The sequence below is a fragment of the Gavialis gangeticus genome, unplaced genomic scaffold (assembly GCF_001723915.1).
Source record: "Gavialis gangeticus isolate Ggan-Ray unplaced genomic scaffold, GavGan_comp1, whole genome shotgun sequence".
In the NCBI taxonomy this organism is placed as follows: Eukaryota; Metazoa; Chordata; order Crocodylia; family Gavialidae; genus Gavialis; species Gavialis gangeticus.
The window spans coordinates 155,378,168-155,394,329 of NW_017728992.1; the positions used below are offsets into that span (position 1 = coordinate 155,378,168).

The following is a 16,162-nucleotide window of genomic DNA, read 5'->3' on the forward strand; positions in this document are numbered from 1 at the left end:
CCCCCCCCACCCCAGACTTACCAGCCCAGTGCTGTTCTCCAAGCTGTCAGGTGCATATTGGCAATCAGATCAGTACTGGCCAATAAAATCTTTAACTGGTGCACCCCTAGTGCCACCAGATCCTTTGAAGGGTGCCATAGGAAGTGGGAGGAGAGAAATAGTTAAGGGTAAACCCAGGCGCTCATTGCTTGGTTGCTCACCTGCCTCCATTGCCTGGTCCATCTGAAAGGATGTAAGCACTCTAATAAATAAATTAGTTTCTGAAATGGGGTGCCACTCAAATCACAAGTAATGGGGGGGTGCTTCAAGTCTGAAAAGGTTGCCAACCACTACTATAGACACACTGTGTCTGTGCTGCTGTCAAAGGTGCAGACATACTCAAGTCAATTTCAAATGAGTGCAGTTCTCAGTACAGGCTGCAAGGGCTACCAAGTAACCTAGGTAGTGAACTCTGTTGCTGTGGCTACACTATTGTTGGTACTTGAGCTAACTAGTTTCAAACTGGTAAGGGTACGTCTTCACAAGTTGTAGGCTTACCTTTGACTATGGTATAAACAACGCTAGAAAGCAAAAAATAAGTGCAGCAGATACTTAAACTGGTTTACAGTTGGGTAATACCCTGTACAAACAGCTTTTGATGCACTTCTGTTGCAGATTCTGTGGACTAGTATTGTGGTGCTGTATCAGATAAACTGAACTGAGCATCTTGACTTTGCCTTTTGTAACTATTATGTAAATTGCTTGTGTAGTCAAGAACACCCAAAAACACACTTTATATAACAGATTTTAAATAACAAACTTTTATTTCATGGTAAAAGTATAGCAGCAAATTCACAGTTGTCTGCCTTTTAGGACGATTTGGCATTGTTCCTCATTCTAAGAAGTTATTTAAATGAAGGACTGTAAAGTAGATGTTTAATATTATTGGTATGTTACAAATGAATTGGGATTCTTGCTTCAAATATTTCACGTCTCTTTTTTAGATTTCAGTAGGTTGAGAACAGTGGGAATAAACTGGTCAGTATTCTGACTTGCTGATATATGTTCTCTTTCAATCTACTACTGTGACCCTTACAGTGGGTTTTACTTAGAGGATTTAGGTGGTGACTTCCTTTTTAATTTACATTTTTATGGAAGTAGCTAGGCTAGAACTGGATTATTGCAGTAGTGCTTTTTAAAAAATAGCATCTCCTAGTCTGAATATAACCTCAGTTAGATGAGCATGTTTTATCAAATGAAAAATGGAATATAATAACCAAATGCTAAGGTTTTCAGATAATAAATGAAATATTTTAATTTATTCTTAATTTGGTCTGTAGCAGTAAGTGAAGATCTATAAACTCCATTCCATTGTGCTTGTAGTTCAGTTAGTTAAGTTACAATCAATTAGTCAAGTTCAGAAACAATGGTGTATTTAATTAGAATAAATTTAAAGTTTATAAAAAACCTTGTCAATGCTTTTGATCAATGAGAGCTTTAAAAAGTATATATGCATCTTGAAGGGGAAAAAAAAGTCACATATGGTTGAATTTTCTTTGTTACTTCTTCAAAGAACAGCAGTAAAAGAAAAAACCTTCAGAGGGGTTATTTCTTCTTATCTCTTTGTTTACTTATATAGAGCCTGAAATGACTACGCATCAAAATGTTTTATTTTTGTGCTTTTTAATTGATTCTTGCATTTCATCTATTACAGACAGCTAAATTGGACTAATCTGTTATATTTTCTGGCTCAGCCTTATTATCAGCATATTTCTACGTGGATTTTGTTCAAAAACATTTGTAATGTCTTCATTTCACTCTGAGCATATCTACATTGGAAAAAGGGGTGTATGTGTGTTCAGCTTTGACAAATTAATGTGTTAAAATGGAATTTGTATCACTCTGCCACACTTCCTTGAAGTCATGTCTAGACTGGAAAAATGTAGACCTATTAGCTTACTTGGCAGGGTGGTATCTGAGGGTATCTATACACATGCTTGGGCCAGGGGGTGGAAGAGGCACTTTAATTAGAGTGGCTCTGAGAGCTCCTCTAATTAAAACACCTGTAGCATCACATGTATTCAGTGTCCTGTGCTTCAAAATGGCAGCAGGGTCACTTTTTCTAAAGCTTGTTAAATGAGACGTGGGAGGCTGCAGGAGCACGGTAACTGCCACACTCCAGCAAACTTGATTAATCTAGTCTGTTCCAACATGCTGGAATTAGTGTGTCCGAGCAGCCTCCCTGCTCTTGTATATGTGCCCCATGCCCTTTAGTTAATGCGCATTTTCCTAGTACCCCACAATGGAGGTACTAGATTTAATGTACATTAACTAAAGCATGTTAATGCACATGTAGACGTGCCCTCTATTAGCTAACATGATTTAGTTAACTTTTTAAATTCTGTTTATCACTGATCAGAAATATTGGTAGTTAATATTGTTAGCTTATGTCAATATGCTTAAAGATGTTTCTATGCTACATGGAAAAGCAAAATAATGTTTAAAAATGTTGGGTTGTTTGTAAATGCATTAACTATTTAATCATCTAAACTGGGTCCCTGAAAGTAGGAGATAACTGAAATGTCTTAATGTGCTTTGACAGCTAACACTATTTTACACACCTCATGTTTGAAAATCTGTTATTTTAATACCTCTTAGTCCATTCTCCCAGTGCTGGAGGGTCCTGTGGGAGAGAAAGCTAAAGTGTTAAATGTGCTGTAAAACAACCTTCACAGTAACATGCATCTGAAAATTTATTTTAATGGCTATAAGAAGTCTTTTCAGTAACTAGTTGGTTAGGCATAGGGATCTGTAACTCAGGAAACACAATAATTGAGCCTGCTTCTTTTTTGGTGTCCCTATAAAAAATAACAGTGATGAAGAGATAACTGAATAAGGTGATCAAGTGCTACCGTCTAGAGAACCAGAATTCCAAAGTGTTTGTTTAAAGCCAAATCTATTTATGTGAGTTGCATCTAAAACAGTAAGTCTTCCTACTTCTGTTTTTTATATGTAATTTCTAACAATTTATGAAAAGCTATTTCATGACATTTGACAAGGTCAGAAAAGTACTTCTAATGAAATACAGAAAGACCGAAACTTATGGAAAAGAACTGACAAATCGGTTTTGAGAATGACCAGACCAAATGTATGCTGGACTTAGTGCTACATTTTTTTTAGTACTTCACTACATTTTAGCAGTAGTTCAAAGCACTCTGACATTTGTAGCGTTACAAATGTAATGTCTGTCCAGGACCTTGTTGTGTGGGCCTAGACATCAGCTGTTCACATCCATGTTCTGTCATGCTAAAAATGGCTAATTGTCAATAAAGAAGTTGCAGGAAACTTTTCCACATCAGATTTAACATGTGGACAGGTCTTCCTGTCCCCAGTATCCCATAGTGTTTTGCTCTCTCTTCTCCCTCTAGGAGGGAGGGAAGGAAGCTGACTATCTGATAGCTAGCAGTTGAGCAAACTGTCAGGATGCCCTGCAGGACCAGCTTGAAGCCAGCCTAGTCAGTTGTTGCCACCAGTCAGCAACAGTGATGGAGCTGCAGCAGAGGCAGCATCTGATCGGGCATTTTTCATTGGCCAAACAGCCTTTGCTACCATGTGGCTTGAAGGCAGCCCCATCCCCCTTGCCTCCTTGGAGCAAGCTTTTATGGTGCAAGGGGCTGCAAGCCCATTAAAGCACCAGGAACTGTAAAAGGGCAGAATCTGCAGCCTGTTAAAAGTGAGGCGTCATTGAATATTTCTTTCTATCCTTACTCATGCAATCAGCCTGTAGAAAAGTAAATTACTTTTGGAGGATAGACACTGATCCATGAAGTACTATGCATGTTTCTTTGGAAAAGCTCTGTTTTATAATTTGAAAGGTTTTATTTTTATTAAAACAACCCATCATATCAGAAAGCAAACAAGGTCTGGCTATTTTTAACAGTTTTTTCCTCTCCATTACTGCAGTCCATCTTTAAATTTCATGTCAGATTGTTTTCAGTTTAAGACTAATTCTTAGTTAGACTTCAAATGGGCAAAATGTTCCATGTCTACAAAGGATTGCATTGTACAATAGGATTTGGGGGAAGAGAGCACCTTGACTCTGCTTTTACTAATGTGGCTGCTTTCAAGACTAGAGGGGCTAGATCCACACATGTTTACGCATCTAAAACAGTACTTGGACAGAACTAGTTATTGAAGTTCATCAGTGTGATCTTGAAAACCCTAGTTTAAGCCCTGAGATGCCAAAAGTCTTTAATTATCTATGTTTCTGCAGTAAGCTTTTGGGGGTGCCCACAGTTCTGCTTCTACACATGTCCAGAACTGCTTTCATCATGCTTGGCACCTGTCTAATTTCTGAGATTGATTAGGATCCTCAAACTTTACTTAGTTCCACTAAGGAAATTAGCCCTGAGCATTTGGGTGCAGGAACTTTTTTTCCTTGTATTAGGCAGCACCAAATATACTGTCTGTGCTAAGCAGTAGTATTTATCAGCCACTAATTCATGTTTTAATACTATAATAGGTTGAAACTCAGTGGAAAAGAATGGGGTATGATATTGAGCGTTTTGTGGGTTATGTTAATGAAGGACTTCTGTGCTCCATATGCCGGGATGTTTTAGAAGATCCCTTGCAGGCTCCTTGTGAACATGCTTTCTGCACTACATGTATACATGGATGGCTTGTTCATCACAGTAACTGCCCTGAGGACAGGCAGGCACTTGATGCATCTGTGCTACACCCTCTCTACAGGTATGTAAATATTGGAGAGTAAACTGAAGTTTTTCCTAAATATTTACACTGCTGAAATTCTGTAACTGTGGGCTTCCCAAAGCTTACATTGCAAATCTGAGTCCTGCCTATTTTCCATCATTTGGACCACTTCCCCTCCCAATTTTCTGTGGCATAACTTGCATGTGGTAGAAACTGTGATTATATGTACAGAAACATATGTATGGATTTATATACAGGGTCTTCATAAAGTCCTTGTGCACTTTTAAATTTTAATAACAGGTTGTAGGTATGATAGAAACAAATCTGTAAATGGCATTTAAAAGCAAATTTACTAAAATTTTAGGACAACCAGAGCACACAGTGCTAGACTTCAACATAACCACCATCCATCATGATACATTGCTCAATATGATCTTCTAACTCCTTGAAAACATTTCCCAGTTGCTCCTGAGTTACGGCACTAATTGCATTGGTGATCCAAGCCCCAAGTTCCAAAGAATGTGATTTTGACAAGTAAACTACAGTTTTAACATGTGGACCAATTGCTTGGCCACCCTGTTCACCTGACCTGTTGCCATTGGATTTCTTTTTATGGGGACCTCTGCCTTTCCACTTCTCGGGGAAAATATCATTTAGGAACTGTTGTACATTCAGAGCGTAGTAGCCATCTTATTTAAAAATAAAATTTGTTATTGCTTATGAAGTCTAGCATTGTGTACTCTAGTTGTCCTACAGCTTTAATAAATTTGCTTTTAAATGCTGTTTACAGATTGTTTCTATCATACCTACAACCTTAGTTATTATAGTTTAAGAGTGCACAAGGACTTATGAAGACCCTCTATTAACTACTTTCACTATAATATGATTTTTTTTTAAAAAACCAAAAAACCCAGTACATTTATCTCGTTACCTATTTGTACTTTTGTCTTACCTGGAGTCCTAGAATATTATTCAGAAATTGCCTTCAGACAAAAATACCAATCCACACTCTTCAAAAGAAACCAAATGTTACAGGTTGGTCTGCTCTCTGATGGAGCAGCCAGCTCTGTTTAGCAAAATGCCCCACAGCTGAATGCCCTTATGAGGGAGTGTCCCACTGGGAGCTTAAAACTCATGGGAGAGAGCAGAAGCAGGCAAGCTAGGAGGACCAGCTTGCAAGGAGAAGCCAGGTTGTGCTGGGAAAAAGCAGCTGCTCTAGTATCTGAAGAAGATGGAGGATTTTGGTTTGTTCTGTTTGTGTTGTTACGAGACTGAAGCATGTTTGGTGGGAACTGAACTGCCTGAGGGACTGACAACAAAGCTAACTGGCTTGCAAGAAGCAGCAGGATAAAGGACTTCACACTATGCTAGAAGCCCACGGGCACTGTGAAGCTAGCGTTCTTCTGCACCTATGTAAATTGACTTGTAATGATTAGTGTCACAAATGTGAACACAACACTTATTAAATCTCTCTTGAGAGAGAAACTAGTTATTCAAGCATGCCTTGGGCCTCCTCTTTCAGAATAAAAGCACTTTGCATTTCCACTAATTTTTTTCACCCCTTCATTTTCTACCATTCTCACCAAGAATCAGATCTTGGTACTTTAATCATGAAGTTAAAGTTCTACATGCACAATAGATAAAATACTACAATAACAATTATGTAGCACTGATTGATATGAATTAAGGGTGACTTAAGGTTGTGTAGGGTAGGGGACAGGTGGTTTATGGGTAATTCTCACCCTGTCGATCCACACCACAATAACTAAATTAATCCACCAATTCAGCTTGGTTTAGCCTAAATCCATGTGTAAAGTACTTTTTTCTGCCTGATTCTATAATGGTTTGGCCCTTTCCAGGTAGGCCAGACAAAGTGTAGTAAAGAAGTGAGAGATTATGCCAAGTGTGACAGGGCCAAGTCTCAGCATTGGCCCACCCCCCTGTCTGTATGGGGCAGTCCACCCAGTCTCACCTGCCATCACATGCTCTTTATCAAATTGGTATAAGATGTGGGAGGCTGCCCATTTTAACACCCCAATGCCAAGAGGGGCTCTACATGACTCCAGCCTCCCCCTATCTTGTCTCATGCCTCGATGATGGCATTCAGATTATTTAATTACAGCTCTGGCTCAAGGCCGGGCAAGGCTAGGTCCACAGTTGGGCCTCTCACACATTGCCTCCTTTGGGGCCTCATTCATACCACCCCTCACTAGGGATTGTTCCACACCACTGTCTCTCACCAGGCCTTTTATACACTGCCCCTCACAACCTGCCCTGCTTCCTTGAGCGACCGCCTTGGATTATCAGGTTTAACTACTGTCATGCTGGCACTGCAAACACAGCCTTTCACATTGCTTGTGCTCCCCTACTCTACGCGGCATCAGCCTTGTGCCTAACAGTGAACTGAGTCTGCCCATAGCCCCTCACCAGGCAGCTTCCCACATTCATATACTTGTGGGGGTTGTCCCATGTGCTGCCTTTTTAGCTGTCTTTCAGCTCTACTCAACACACCCCCGGTGCAACCCTTCAGACCAGCCTTCAGCCCTACTCTACACCTTGCTTATGCACAGTCCTTTGGGTTGTAACAACAGCCCCTACTCTGTGTGGGCCTACCATATGTAACTGCCCCGCTCTGGGGCCACTCTCCTGCCCTCTCTCTAGGCCACTCTACTGCTCCCTCCCTAGGGCTTCTGGGGTCTTACACCTCTGTGGGGCTCAGGTGTCTAAAGATGTACCTGGCTCCCATGCCTGTCCCTAAGTCTGGGTGACCAGGATGTGGGGGCCCCTCCCTGCCTTTCAGTGGGGAGGCAACTGGCCAGGTATTTCTGGGGAGCTCCCCCACCATGGGTAGCCCCACCAAGCCATCCTTCCCCAGCAGGGTGCAGTTTTCAGTCATACCTAGGACCAGGAGCCTCTTACCATCCCCGTAGCTCCTGCCCTTACCTCCAAGGATGTTCTGAGCAGCCGCTCAACCGGGTGTTGCTTTTTCAGCTGCTAGCAGCAGACTGCTACCTCTTCCTCATGGGCTTAGATCTAAAATGGCTGCCTCATCAGGGCTGGCCCACAGCTGCCGGCTCCCAGCCTTAAAGCGGCAGGCACCCAAAAGTGCCCTGCCACACGAAGTTCTTACAATTACATTTTGGTTTTGCCTTTGCTACATTTTTTCCCAAATGTTCCAAACACTGTAGTTCTGGCAGAAATGGTGTAAGCACTAGTAAGGAAAAGGGTGGGGTTTTCTGATAATTTTGCAGCCAGGCTTAAACAGTCACTTAAAAATTAAGGGTGCCATAAGATCACAATATTTGGCACAATACTTTTAGTTTGGGAAAATAAAATAAATTGGAAGGTATTGCCAAAAAAGCTTTACAGAAGTTTAGCAAAGTTTATTAAATTTTATACTAAAGCAAGGATCTTCTGTTTAACTCAGCACGTTCATTTTGTATTTGCTTATCAATATGCTTTTCATGACCTTCCTGAAACATTATGGCTCCAAATGCCCCTAATTCTTCTCAGATCTCAATGAAATCTATTCAAAATCTAATTGAAATAATACAAGCTATTGCCCCGATGGGCAGTTATTTGGGTTGGAGGGGCTCTTAGGGAGGTTTGGTTAGTTGTTGCAGGCCAAGTCAATGGCCTCCTCCATCCCCTCTGCAGCAGCTCACCAAAATTCCCTAAGTGGTCCAGCGGTGCCAGACAGAGTAGGCAGCCTGGATCTCCATGGAGCCCAGCCAGGACCCCACCAGGCAAGGCGTACTCAGCTAGATGCATGCAATAGGGCTGCGTGCAGGCAAGCACCGGCATCTGGGAGCAGGATGGGCAAGCAGGGCCAGAGCCAGGATTGCAGGGTGATGACAGCATGGGCAGAGCTGCAGTCCACTCCCTGCATGGCCCTGTGCTGTCATTGCCCTGCGATCCCAGCCCTGACCTCTCCCACCCGTCCTGCTCCCAGATGCCACTCCCCACCCAGCTGTACACATCCTGCCCATGGGGGTCCCAGCCACTCTTTCTGGAGACCAAGCCCACCTGCCTGCTCTATCTAGTGCCCCCAGTGATGGGTGCGGGGCAGACAAGCTGGGGTGCCCAGGTAGTGGGGGCCAAATCTAGTGGTGGTGACAGCAACTGTGGCAATCAAAAGGAGCCACCACTGGGAAACAGAGCTGCTGCGAAATAGAGTCTGGCTGCTGTACTGCCCCAGCCCCACAGCACCTGGGGGCAGCAGAAATGGCTGCATGTACCATGGCCTAGGCTGCCCCCCACACCTGGACCAGGCGGGACTGAGGGACCTACCACAGGCTGGATAAAATCCCTTGGCGGGCCAGATCCGGCTCGCGGGCTGTATTTTGCCCACCCCTGCTATAGCCTCTCTCTTAGCTAGCATTAGCATCTGTTACTTTGAATTGTGACTTACTGGTAACATTTCTTCATTTGTACATTTAATTTTGCACCAAAATGTTCCATTACGATACGTTTCCCTAACTTTTGACTTTGTCTAACAAAGCATGATAACTTGAATGCTAAAAATACAGAACAGAGCACTGGCCCTTTTTCCTTGTAGGAGTGAGAATCCCTGAAATGTGGCAAATATCAACTGTTTTTACAGTTTCCAGCAGTTAAAAATAACTTTTTCTGTATGTAGATATATGAAAAATGACCTAAATCGACTTCAGCTTCACTGCAAAAACAGAGAACATGGCTGTGACATGGTCTGTTCTCTAGAATCTATAGACAGACATGAGAGAGAATGTGAATACGGCCAGATATCTTGCTCAAATGCTGGTGAGTAAAAGAAGCTGAGCCCTCTCTATACAGAAAAAAATCTGGTGCTTGTCAAACTTCATGACAGCAGAGTAGCAGCAATGGACATTCATTTGAGTTCTGAATTGTAGGCCAAAAAGAAAGAACCTTTCTTTAGAAATGTGAGCAAACAGGCACTTCAGCTTGTACATTCCTGTTCAGGCACAGTCTGTTCAACAAACAAAACCAAACCAAAAGCCAATACAAAACTCAAAGAAAATAAGTTAGCACACCCAGGTCACTGCAACAGTCTTCTAAACAAGGCTTATTCCTGATTTATTGTCCACAGTTGTTTCTTCTCATCTGCAAACTAGTAAGAATTAATTAGAATATTGGGCTATGTACTAATTTTTTTTCAAATATGCTATGAAGCATAGTTTTCACTTTCTGCCAATTTACAATTTTGTTAAGCCACGTTGATTATGCATGTGATGATTGGATCATCTGTGAACAGGCATTACATTTGTGCTTAGAGAAGAGTATTTCTCCTGGTACAGAAAGAGAGTGCACAGCCATTCATGAGATTTGTTGCGGAAGAGAACAAGCTCTTCCACAAGAAAGTTAGATTGGATACCTACTAGGAAGAGCTTCCCCTTGTCTAACTTGAACAGCTGTACACTTCTGTCAGATGTTGAAGACACCCAATATCACATAGTCCCCTGCTCTCCCTTTCTCCCTCCAAGGGAGAGCACTGGCTCCCTCATAGCCGACCCAGGGGTGAGTTGTCAGGAAGCCCTGCAGGGACCCTGCTTTGAAAAATTCCCTTGCCCCTGCCACCAGTCAACTGATTGGTGAGGGGACATTCTCCTTTTGGGAGAACCCTCCTGAATGGGTTTCCACCATAGGAGAATGCCCCTTTCTCTTCCTGGACTGCTCCAGGTCAGCCCAGGGGTTGCCCCAGAGGAGCACATGGTGTGGGAGATACTTTGCCACAATGGAACATGAGAAGATAGGGGAGAGGGTTATTGTCCCAGGGCTTTTCAGCTGTTGCCAGCCACCAGTTTGAGCGCCATCCCCCTTCCAAAGCAGGAAAGAGGGCAGGCTGTCAATTGATGGGCTCCTCTAAGGGTGGGAGTAGCCCAGGGAGCAGCCCTCTAGTGTAACCTGTGTAACCCTCCGCCCAGGGGGCTGGAATGCATGTACACTCCAGCTCCCAGGGGATTTTTCTAGTAGAAAGAATTCAGAGAGATCCTTACTTGCTACCAGGAATGAACACCTGTCTATGGCCTCAGCTTTCTGACAAGTTTAGTGATTTTAGATAGAATTACAGCATAGTTCTCTCAGGAGTTTCCAGATTTGTTAAAGTTTTTTCATAGAAGGTACAGTGAAAAACAATAATACAGTTATTAGATTTTTCAGTGTGTATGGAATAATGCATGTGCTCCAAAGTTTTAGGCCCAGTGTTGTTTCTGCTAGTACATGGGCCTCCTCCAATAAGTTAGTTTTCACTGGTACTTCAGCTTCACTGCATGTATACTTTAAGCTTTTCAAATGAAATATTGTTAAATGAATAGAACTATTTAATGAACAAAATCTCTCTCAAACCTTATGCATTTTTAAGTCATAGCATGCACAAATAGGATGGAGTATCTCATACTCTTCAACCTATGCCAAGTATTTGGTCTCAGTTCCTATTACAGAAAATTCATAGAGTGCAATAGCTGTTAAAGGAGTACGAAGCTTGTGTGTCATAATTTACCCCTGGAATTGCCTGTTGCCTTGTTGCTGTCCTGCAGAAGTTTTCCTTCTCTAATTTTAAATAGAAATTCCATCTGGGTCCTTAAAAAAATCTTCCCTGACCAACATTTCAGCAAAAGGCTACATTTTTGACAGTATACATTTTCCATAAAAAACACATTTAAGAATTCTATGCAAAGGGTTTTGTCGCATTCCACAAACTTGTGTTTTAAGAGGCCACATTAAAGCCTATTTTATGCAATTCCACTATCTTATTACTAGAAACCTCCACTGGACAACTGACATTTTCCATTTTCATGAGTAGTAGCCGGAGTGTTTCGCTGTAGCATTTTTCCATGGCCTTTGTGTTCTGTGTGTCCTTTTAAAGAATAGACCAGATAAGTAAGACAGTACAGTCAAGAGCAGCATTTCTCAACCTTTTCAGATCAGCAAACCTTATGCAGTGAAACTTTTTTTTCCCCCAAAATTCTCATATTATAAGAGACTAAAAATGTGCACCACAGCTCTTACCTCAGGCTTTGAGAGTTTTGGCCAGCCCAGAGGTTTTCTGGAAATTTGAAGTTATCTTTAGAGTACTTTATTTTTAGTGTCTCAATTCCCCAAGCTGTCAACACTGGCATTTATCTTGGTCTCCAGTGATTCCTTTCTGTGGTGGAAATGTTAATTTAGAGCAGCTGCTAGTATCCCTGGTCCACATTAGCCTTGCCATGAGTGAAGTTGCCTCCATGCCTGACCAACAGTAGGAAAGTAGCTACAAGCTTAATCTAGACAGTATTTTAGGGCCTTTTTTATTATTTGTGTAATCATGGGTCTCTCCCCACACTTTAAGGGAATTGCTTTGTTGTTTGTTTTGACAGACTTGAATGTGGTCAGTTCTGTGCTTTGTGGCTTCCATGCCCATTAGGGTGGTTTTTGCTAAGTTTTGGGGTGCTTCTATGAATTTTAACTGGCTTAATGCTTTAGTTTATTGCTTCCTGTTAGGTTGTCCAGTTCAGGTCGAGCGACGTAACTTAGAAGGCCATTTGGCACTGTGTGAATACCGGAGCCGTGAGTGTCCCAATGGTTGTGGTTACACCATCCTCAGTGCAGAAGACACACAGCATAACTGCGTAGCAGAGCTAAGAACAGAACTGGAATTGCTTCGGTATGGTTCTTTCTCTGTTTCTGGGGTGTTTATATTATTGTGGACCTAAAATCATTGCATATAATAGATGGTTTCAAGTACTAGCTCTTAATTCTGATTACTGTCAATTGATATTCATTGTTCCTAGTGTACACACACACACACACACACACACACACAGAGTAAGCTCTCACTACTTTTTTTTAGCCTAAATTATTTTGATCAACCTATTTTTTTCACATGCAGAGTTTAGAATTATTCAAAATAAATGAGTATTTGAACTAGTGAAATAATCCCTAAAAATTAGACTGAGACTGTTGAATAGGTTTATTTTTAGCTTAACATGATACATGCCTAAAGCCAAATTATTATGTAGTTAGAGTCAATAGTTTGAAAGTCTCTACTCTAATTGTGTTCAGTAGCTCTAAATCAGCAATGAGAGGCTGGTTCTAGCTTTCATCTAAAATAAATCACAAAAGACTAATACCAGCCAGTGTGAATGTTTGCACTACTTGCCTGTTTCTCCTCTTTTCTCTGTTCTTCCTCCAGTTTAACGTTTCCGTAATCTTCCACCAGTTTTGTTCCTTGCCACCTTCTCTCTTCCCCTCTTCTCTCTTTCTCCATTGGTCAGTGGAGGCCCCTGCTTACTTGCCCTTGGCCAGTGACCCAAATGCAGTGAGAACCGGTGACCTCTCCTCATACCAAGGCAATAGGGATGCTAACGTGCATACAATTCAAGGGGTTAACCTGTTAACATTAGGACTTTGGCTGCAGCTGTTTAATAACTAAATTAAAATAGTGTTCTCGCAATTATTGCCTTTGAATGTCCAGCAGAAATTGACCAGAGCAAAAGATTACAGATGCTATGGTGGCCAAGCCTCCATGGAGCAAAAGGAATGACAAACACTGACATATTCATGCCTTTTTATTTTGACAGAGTACATTACTCCTAAACTAACAAATAACCATCCAAAGGTCTGTTAAGCCAAACAGTCCCTCAGGCCAGTCTGAGTTAGGCACACTAGTTTTTGTAGATGCCATACTCTGCACAAGATACCAGGCATACCTATTAGCAAAGTTAATCACATGTTTTTGACTAAAAAACATTAAATTAACTAAGTCTAAAAAGAGTTTAGATTCTAGAATTATTCCTGCAGTGTCTTGCATACTGCTGCCCATCATCACAGGAACGAGACCCTTGGGTCTCTCTTCTCCTGATACCAATAGTAGGATGTGAATGTTCCATCAAAGGAAGATTAAAACCCTTGAATGTTACACATCAAGCAAGAATACTGTTGGTTGGCAAAATATACTGAAAGGCCCTTCTTGCCTCTAATCCTGAACTCCTTTAATTCAAAAGTGAAGTAGCTATTTGGCTATAGAAGTTTGCTCTGACTCTTGAAAAAAAATACAGGTGTACTTCCTTGGTTAAAAATGAAAACCTGGACCATTTTAGGTCAGAAATGATCTGCAGAGTGGAAGAAGCAAAGCATGAGATGGAATCTAGGTTGGATTCCCAGAGAAGACACATGGTGCAAAAGGAAAGCATGCTGCAAAATGAAATTGAGGAGCTGAAGGTAAGTGGGTACCAGAACCATTTTCCAGTGCTTTTCTTCTCCCAGAAGTCAAGGCTTGCTGCACTTCCCAGTAAGGGAAGCTGCATTTCTTTCTTATAAGTGAAAGAAAAATCATCTTATATTTTAGTCATCTAAAATATGATTTTCAAAAGATTGCTGCATCTGGTTTCCAGCTGAACTGTTAAGGCACAAGGCATGTCAGAGTAATTCAGCTCCTGTGCTTGCATTTTAAGTGTCTTCTCCTAAAAAGAAACATGGGCTGTAGTACTATGTTGGTGACCTGAATAACAGTTGGAGCTATATTCAAACACACTTCCAAACCCCATTATAGATAAGGTAAATTAAATAGCAAGTGAGATGATGTGTTGTCAAAACCATTCATCCAGCTTTTTTATCCCAAAACAAAAACCCCCCCAAAAACACAACCCTCAAAGCCTGGAGCAATTTAAATCTCTAATTTAAGGTTCCTAATGAATTAAAATACTGGAAGTGACTAAAAACCAAATCACAAACTTCTTCAGGATTTTGAGATACAAATCATAAGAAGCAACATTGAAATCTTCTGGAAAATCTAGAATCTGAGAGATGGTCCTATTTGAGATTAGTGCGAGAGGGCAGGTGGGAGCTGTGCTGCATTCTCCCTAGGATGAAATTTTTGTCACTGAAAGTTGGAGTTAAGAATACTCTTAGCTGTTCACTGTCTGTCCTCCTAGAGATGCAGAAACCATGTCAACTCCAATACAACCATCATCAGAACTGGATTAATTTGAGTTTTTGGGTCGGTCTGTTTTCTGTCTGCTTTCAGAGTCAGATGTCGCGAATGATGTCTGACGTGCGCTCCCTGCTGGCAGCAGAGAGACAGCATCGTCAAGAGCTGGAGCAGGCAGAGCTTGAAAAGCGTGAATTAATGGAGTTGCTAAAAAGCCTGCAGAAAGACTGCCGACGGAACACTACTGAGGGAAACAAGAAATCCACGAACTTTCGCCCTCTAACACGACTGGAGAGTATGAAACGAAAACCTAGGGAAGTTACCGTCATCTAAAAAGAAGTAAGTGCAACAACATATGAGGTTCTACTTTTTGGGAACTGCTGGCAAAATTTCTATCAATTATAAAGAATCTATTTTCTGAGTGGATCCCAGAGGACAAACATCTTTTATAAAGAGCAGCTCACGTACTCTGGAGACTTTATAAATAGTCTAGAAAGACTATAGTCTGCAGGGGGAGGTTTTATGTCCATTTTTTAAGTCCATCAAATCAAATATTGAACATTAAAACCTGCCTTTTTTAAGAAGTACTCTCAACCAATATAGATACGTATCAAGAGCTCTCGACTTGTAGCCTCTTTCTGAGCTGTTTGCAGTACCTTCTTTATAAACATGGAACCATGAGTTTTTGAGAGGTTAAAAGCGTTTGGATGTTTCACCCCAGTCTTTCAAAGCTATCATATGATCCTTTTTTCTTACCTTGTTTATATATAAGCCATGATATGTTGTGACAGCCAAAATATACTTAATTTTGGGACAAGTATTTAAGTTCTTCAAAGGTGATAGGGAAAACTAACATTGCATATATTTTGTGTTTCCAGCAAAAATTATACATGTCAGTAAAAGAATAGAGCATTAAAATGACCTTTGCTAAATTCTCTACCTGCATACAACAGCTTAAAGGTCAGTCGGTCTGGACCTGAAACTATATGACAGAGCTCCTTTAATCCCCCTAGCCTCTGTTTAGCTTTTTCTGAAGCTAGATGCTACTACAACCCAGGATAACAATGGAGGACTATTTTAGCATTATAGTTATCTCATTGCCAAGTTGTTTAGAGTTCTCTTTTAGTTTAGTTTCCACCCCAAAGGAGCTCACAATTTATTTATTTCTTTGTCCTGAATACTTGCAAGCTTTTGTATCTGACCTGGATTGTTAAAACATTGCTCACAGCTCTCTCACATTTTTAACACTTTTGTAAGATCTGCATTACAGGACAAGTAATACTGAAAATCCAGTTCTGCTTATTTGTACATTTCACTACAATATCACTGCCAAGGTCTGAGATCTGTTTAGAAGTTTAAAACCTCTAAACATGGTAGGGAAATGTAAATAACTTTAACACATATATAGCACCTGAGCATCTTCAATTTTATTTTCGCAGGTATGATTAAAACTACTTGAACATTAATACAACAGACCGCCATTTTATACAAAAGAAATATGGTTACATGGATTTCAGACTACTAAAATCTGGAGCTATACAACAGCAACAGTAGGATTTTATAAGAGAC

The 16,162-nt window shown here is 41.0% G+C and overlaps 1 protein-coding gene across 2 annotated transcripts in view; it reads left to right on the forward strand.

The window, feature by feature from the left end:
* The window catches only part of LOC109305047 (RING finger protein 151-like), a 21,562-nt gene extending 5,480 nt beyond the window's left edge, over window positions 1–16,082 (forward strand). For both annotated transcript variants that reach the window (XM_019527936.1, XM_019527935.1), the window contains exons 2-7: window positions 4,502–4,728; window positions 9,329–9,468; window positions 12,166–12,328; window positions 13,764–13,884; window positions 14,690–14,932; window positions 16,033–16,082. In XM_019527936.1, coding sequence (XP_019383481.1) covers window positions 4,523–4,728; window positions 9,329–9,468; window positions 12,166–12,328; window positions 13,764–13,884; window positions 14,690–14,926 — 867 coding nt within the window. In that variant the 5' untranslated portion in view covers window positions 4,502–4,522 and the 3' untranslated portion in view covers window positions 14,927–14,932; window positions 16,033–16,082. The remainder of the gene's footprint in view (window positions 1–4,501; window positions 4,729–9,328; window positions 9,469–12,165; window positions 12,329–13,763; window positions 13,885–14,689; window positions 14,933–16,032) is intronic.
* The last annotated feature ends 80 nt before the right edge of the window (window positions 16,083–16,162 follow it).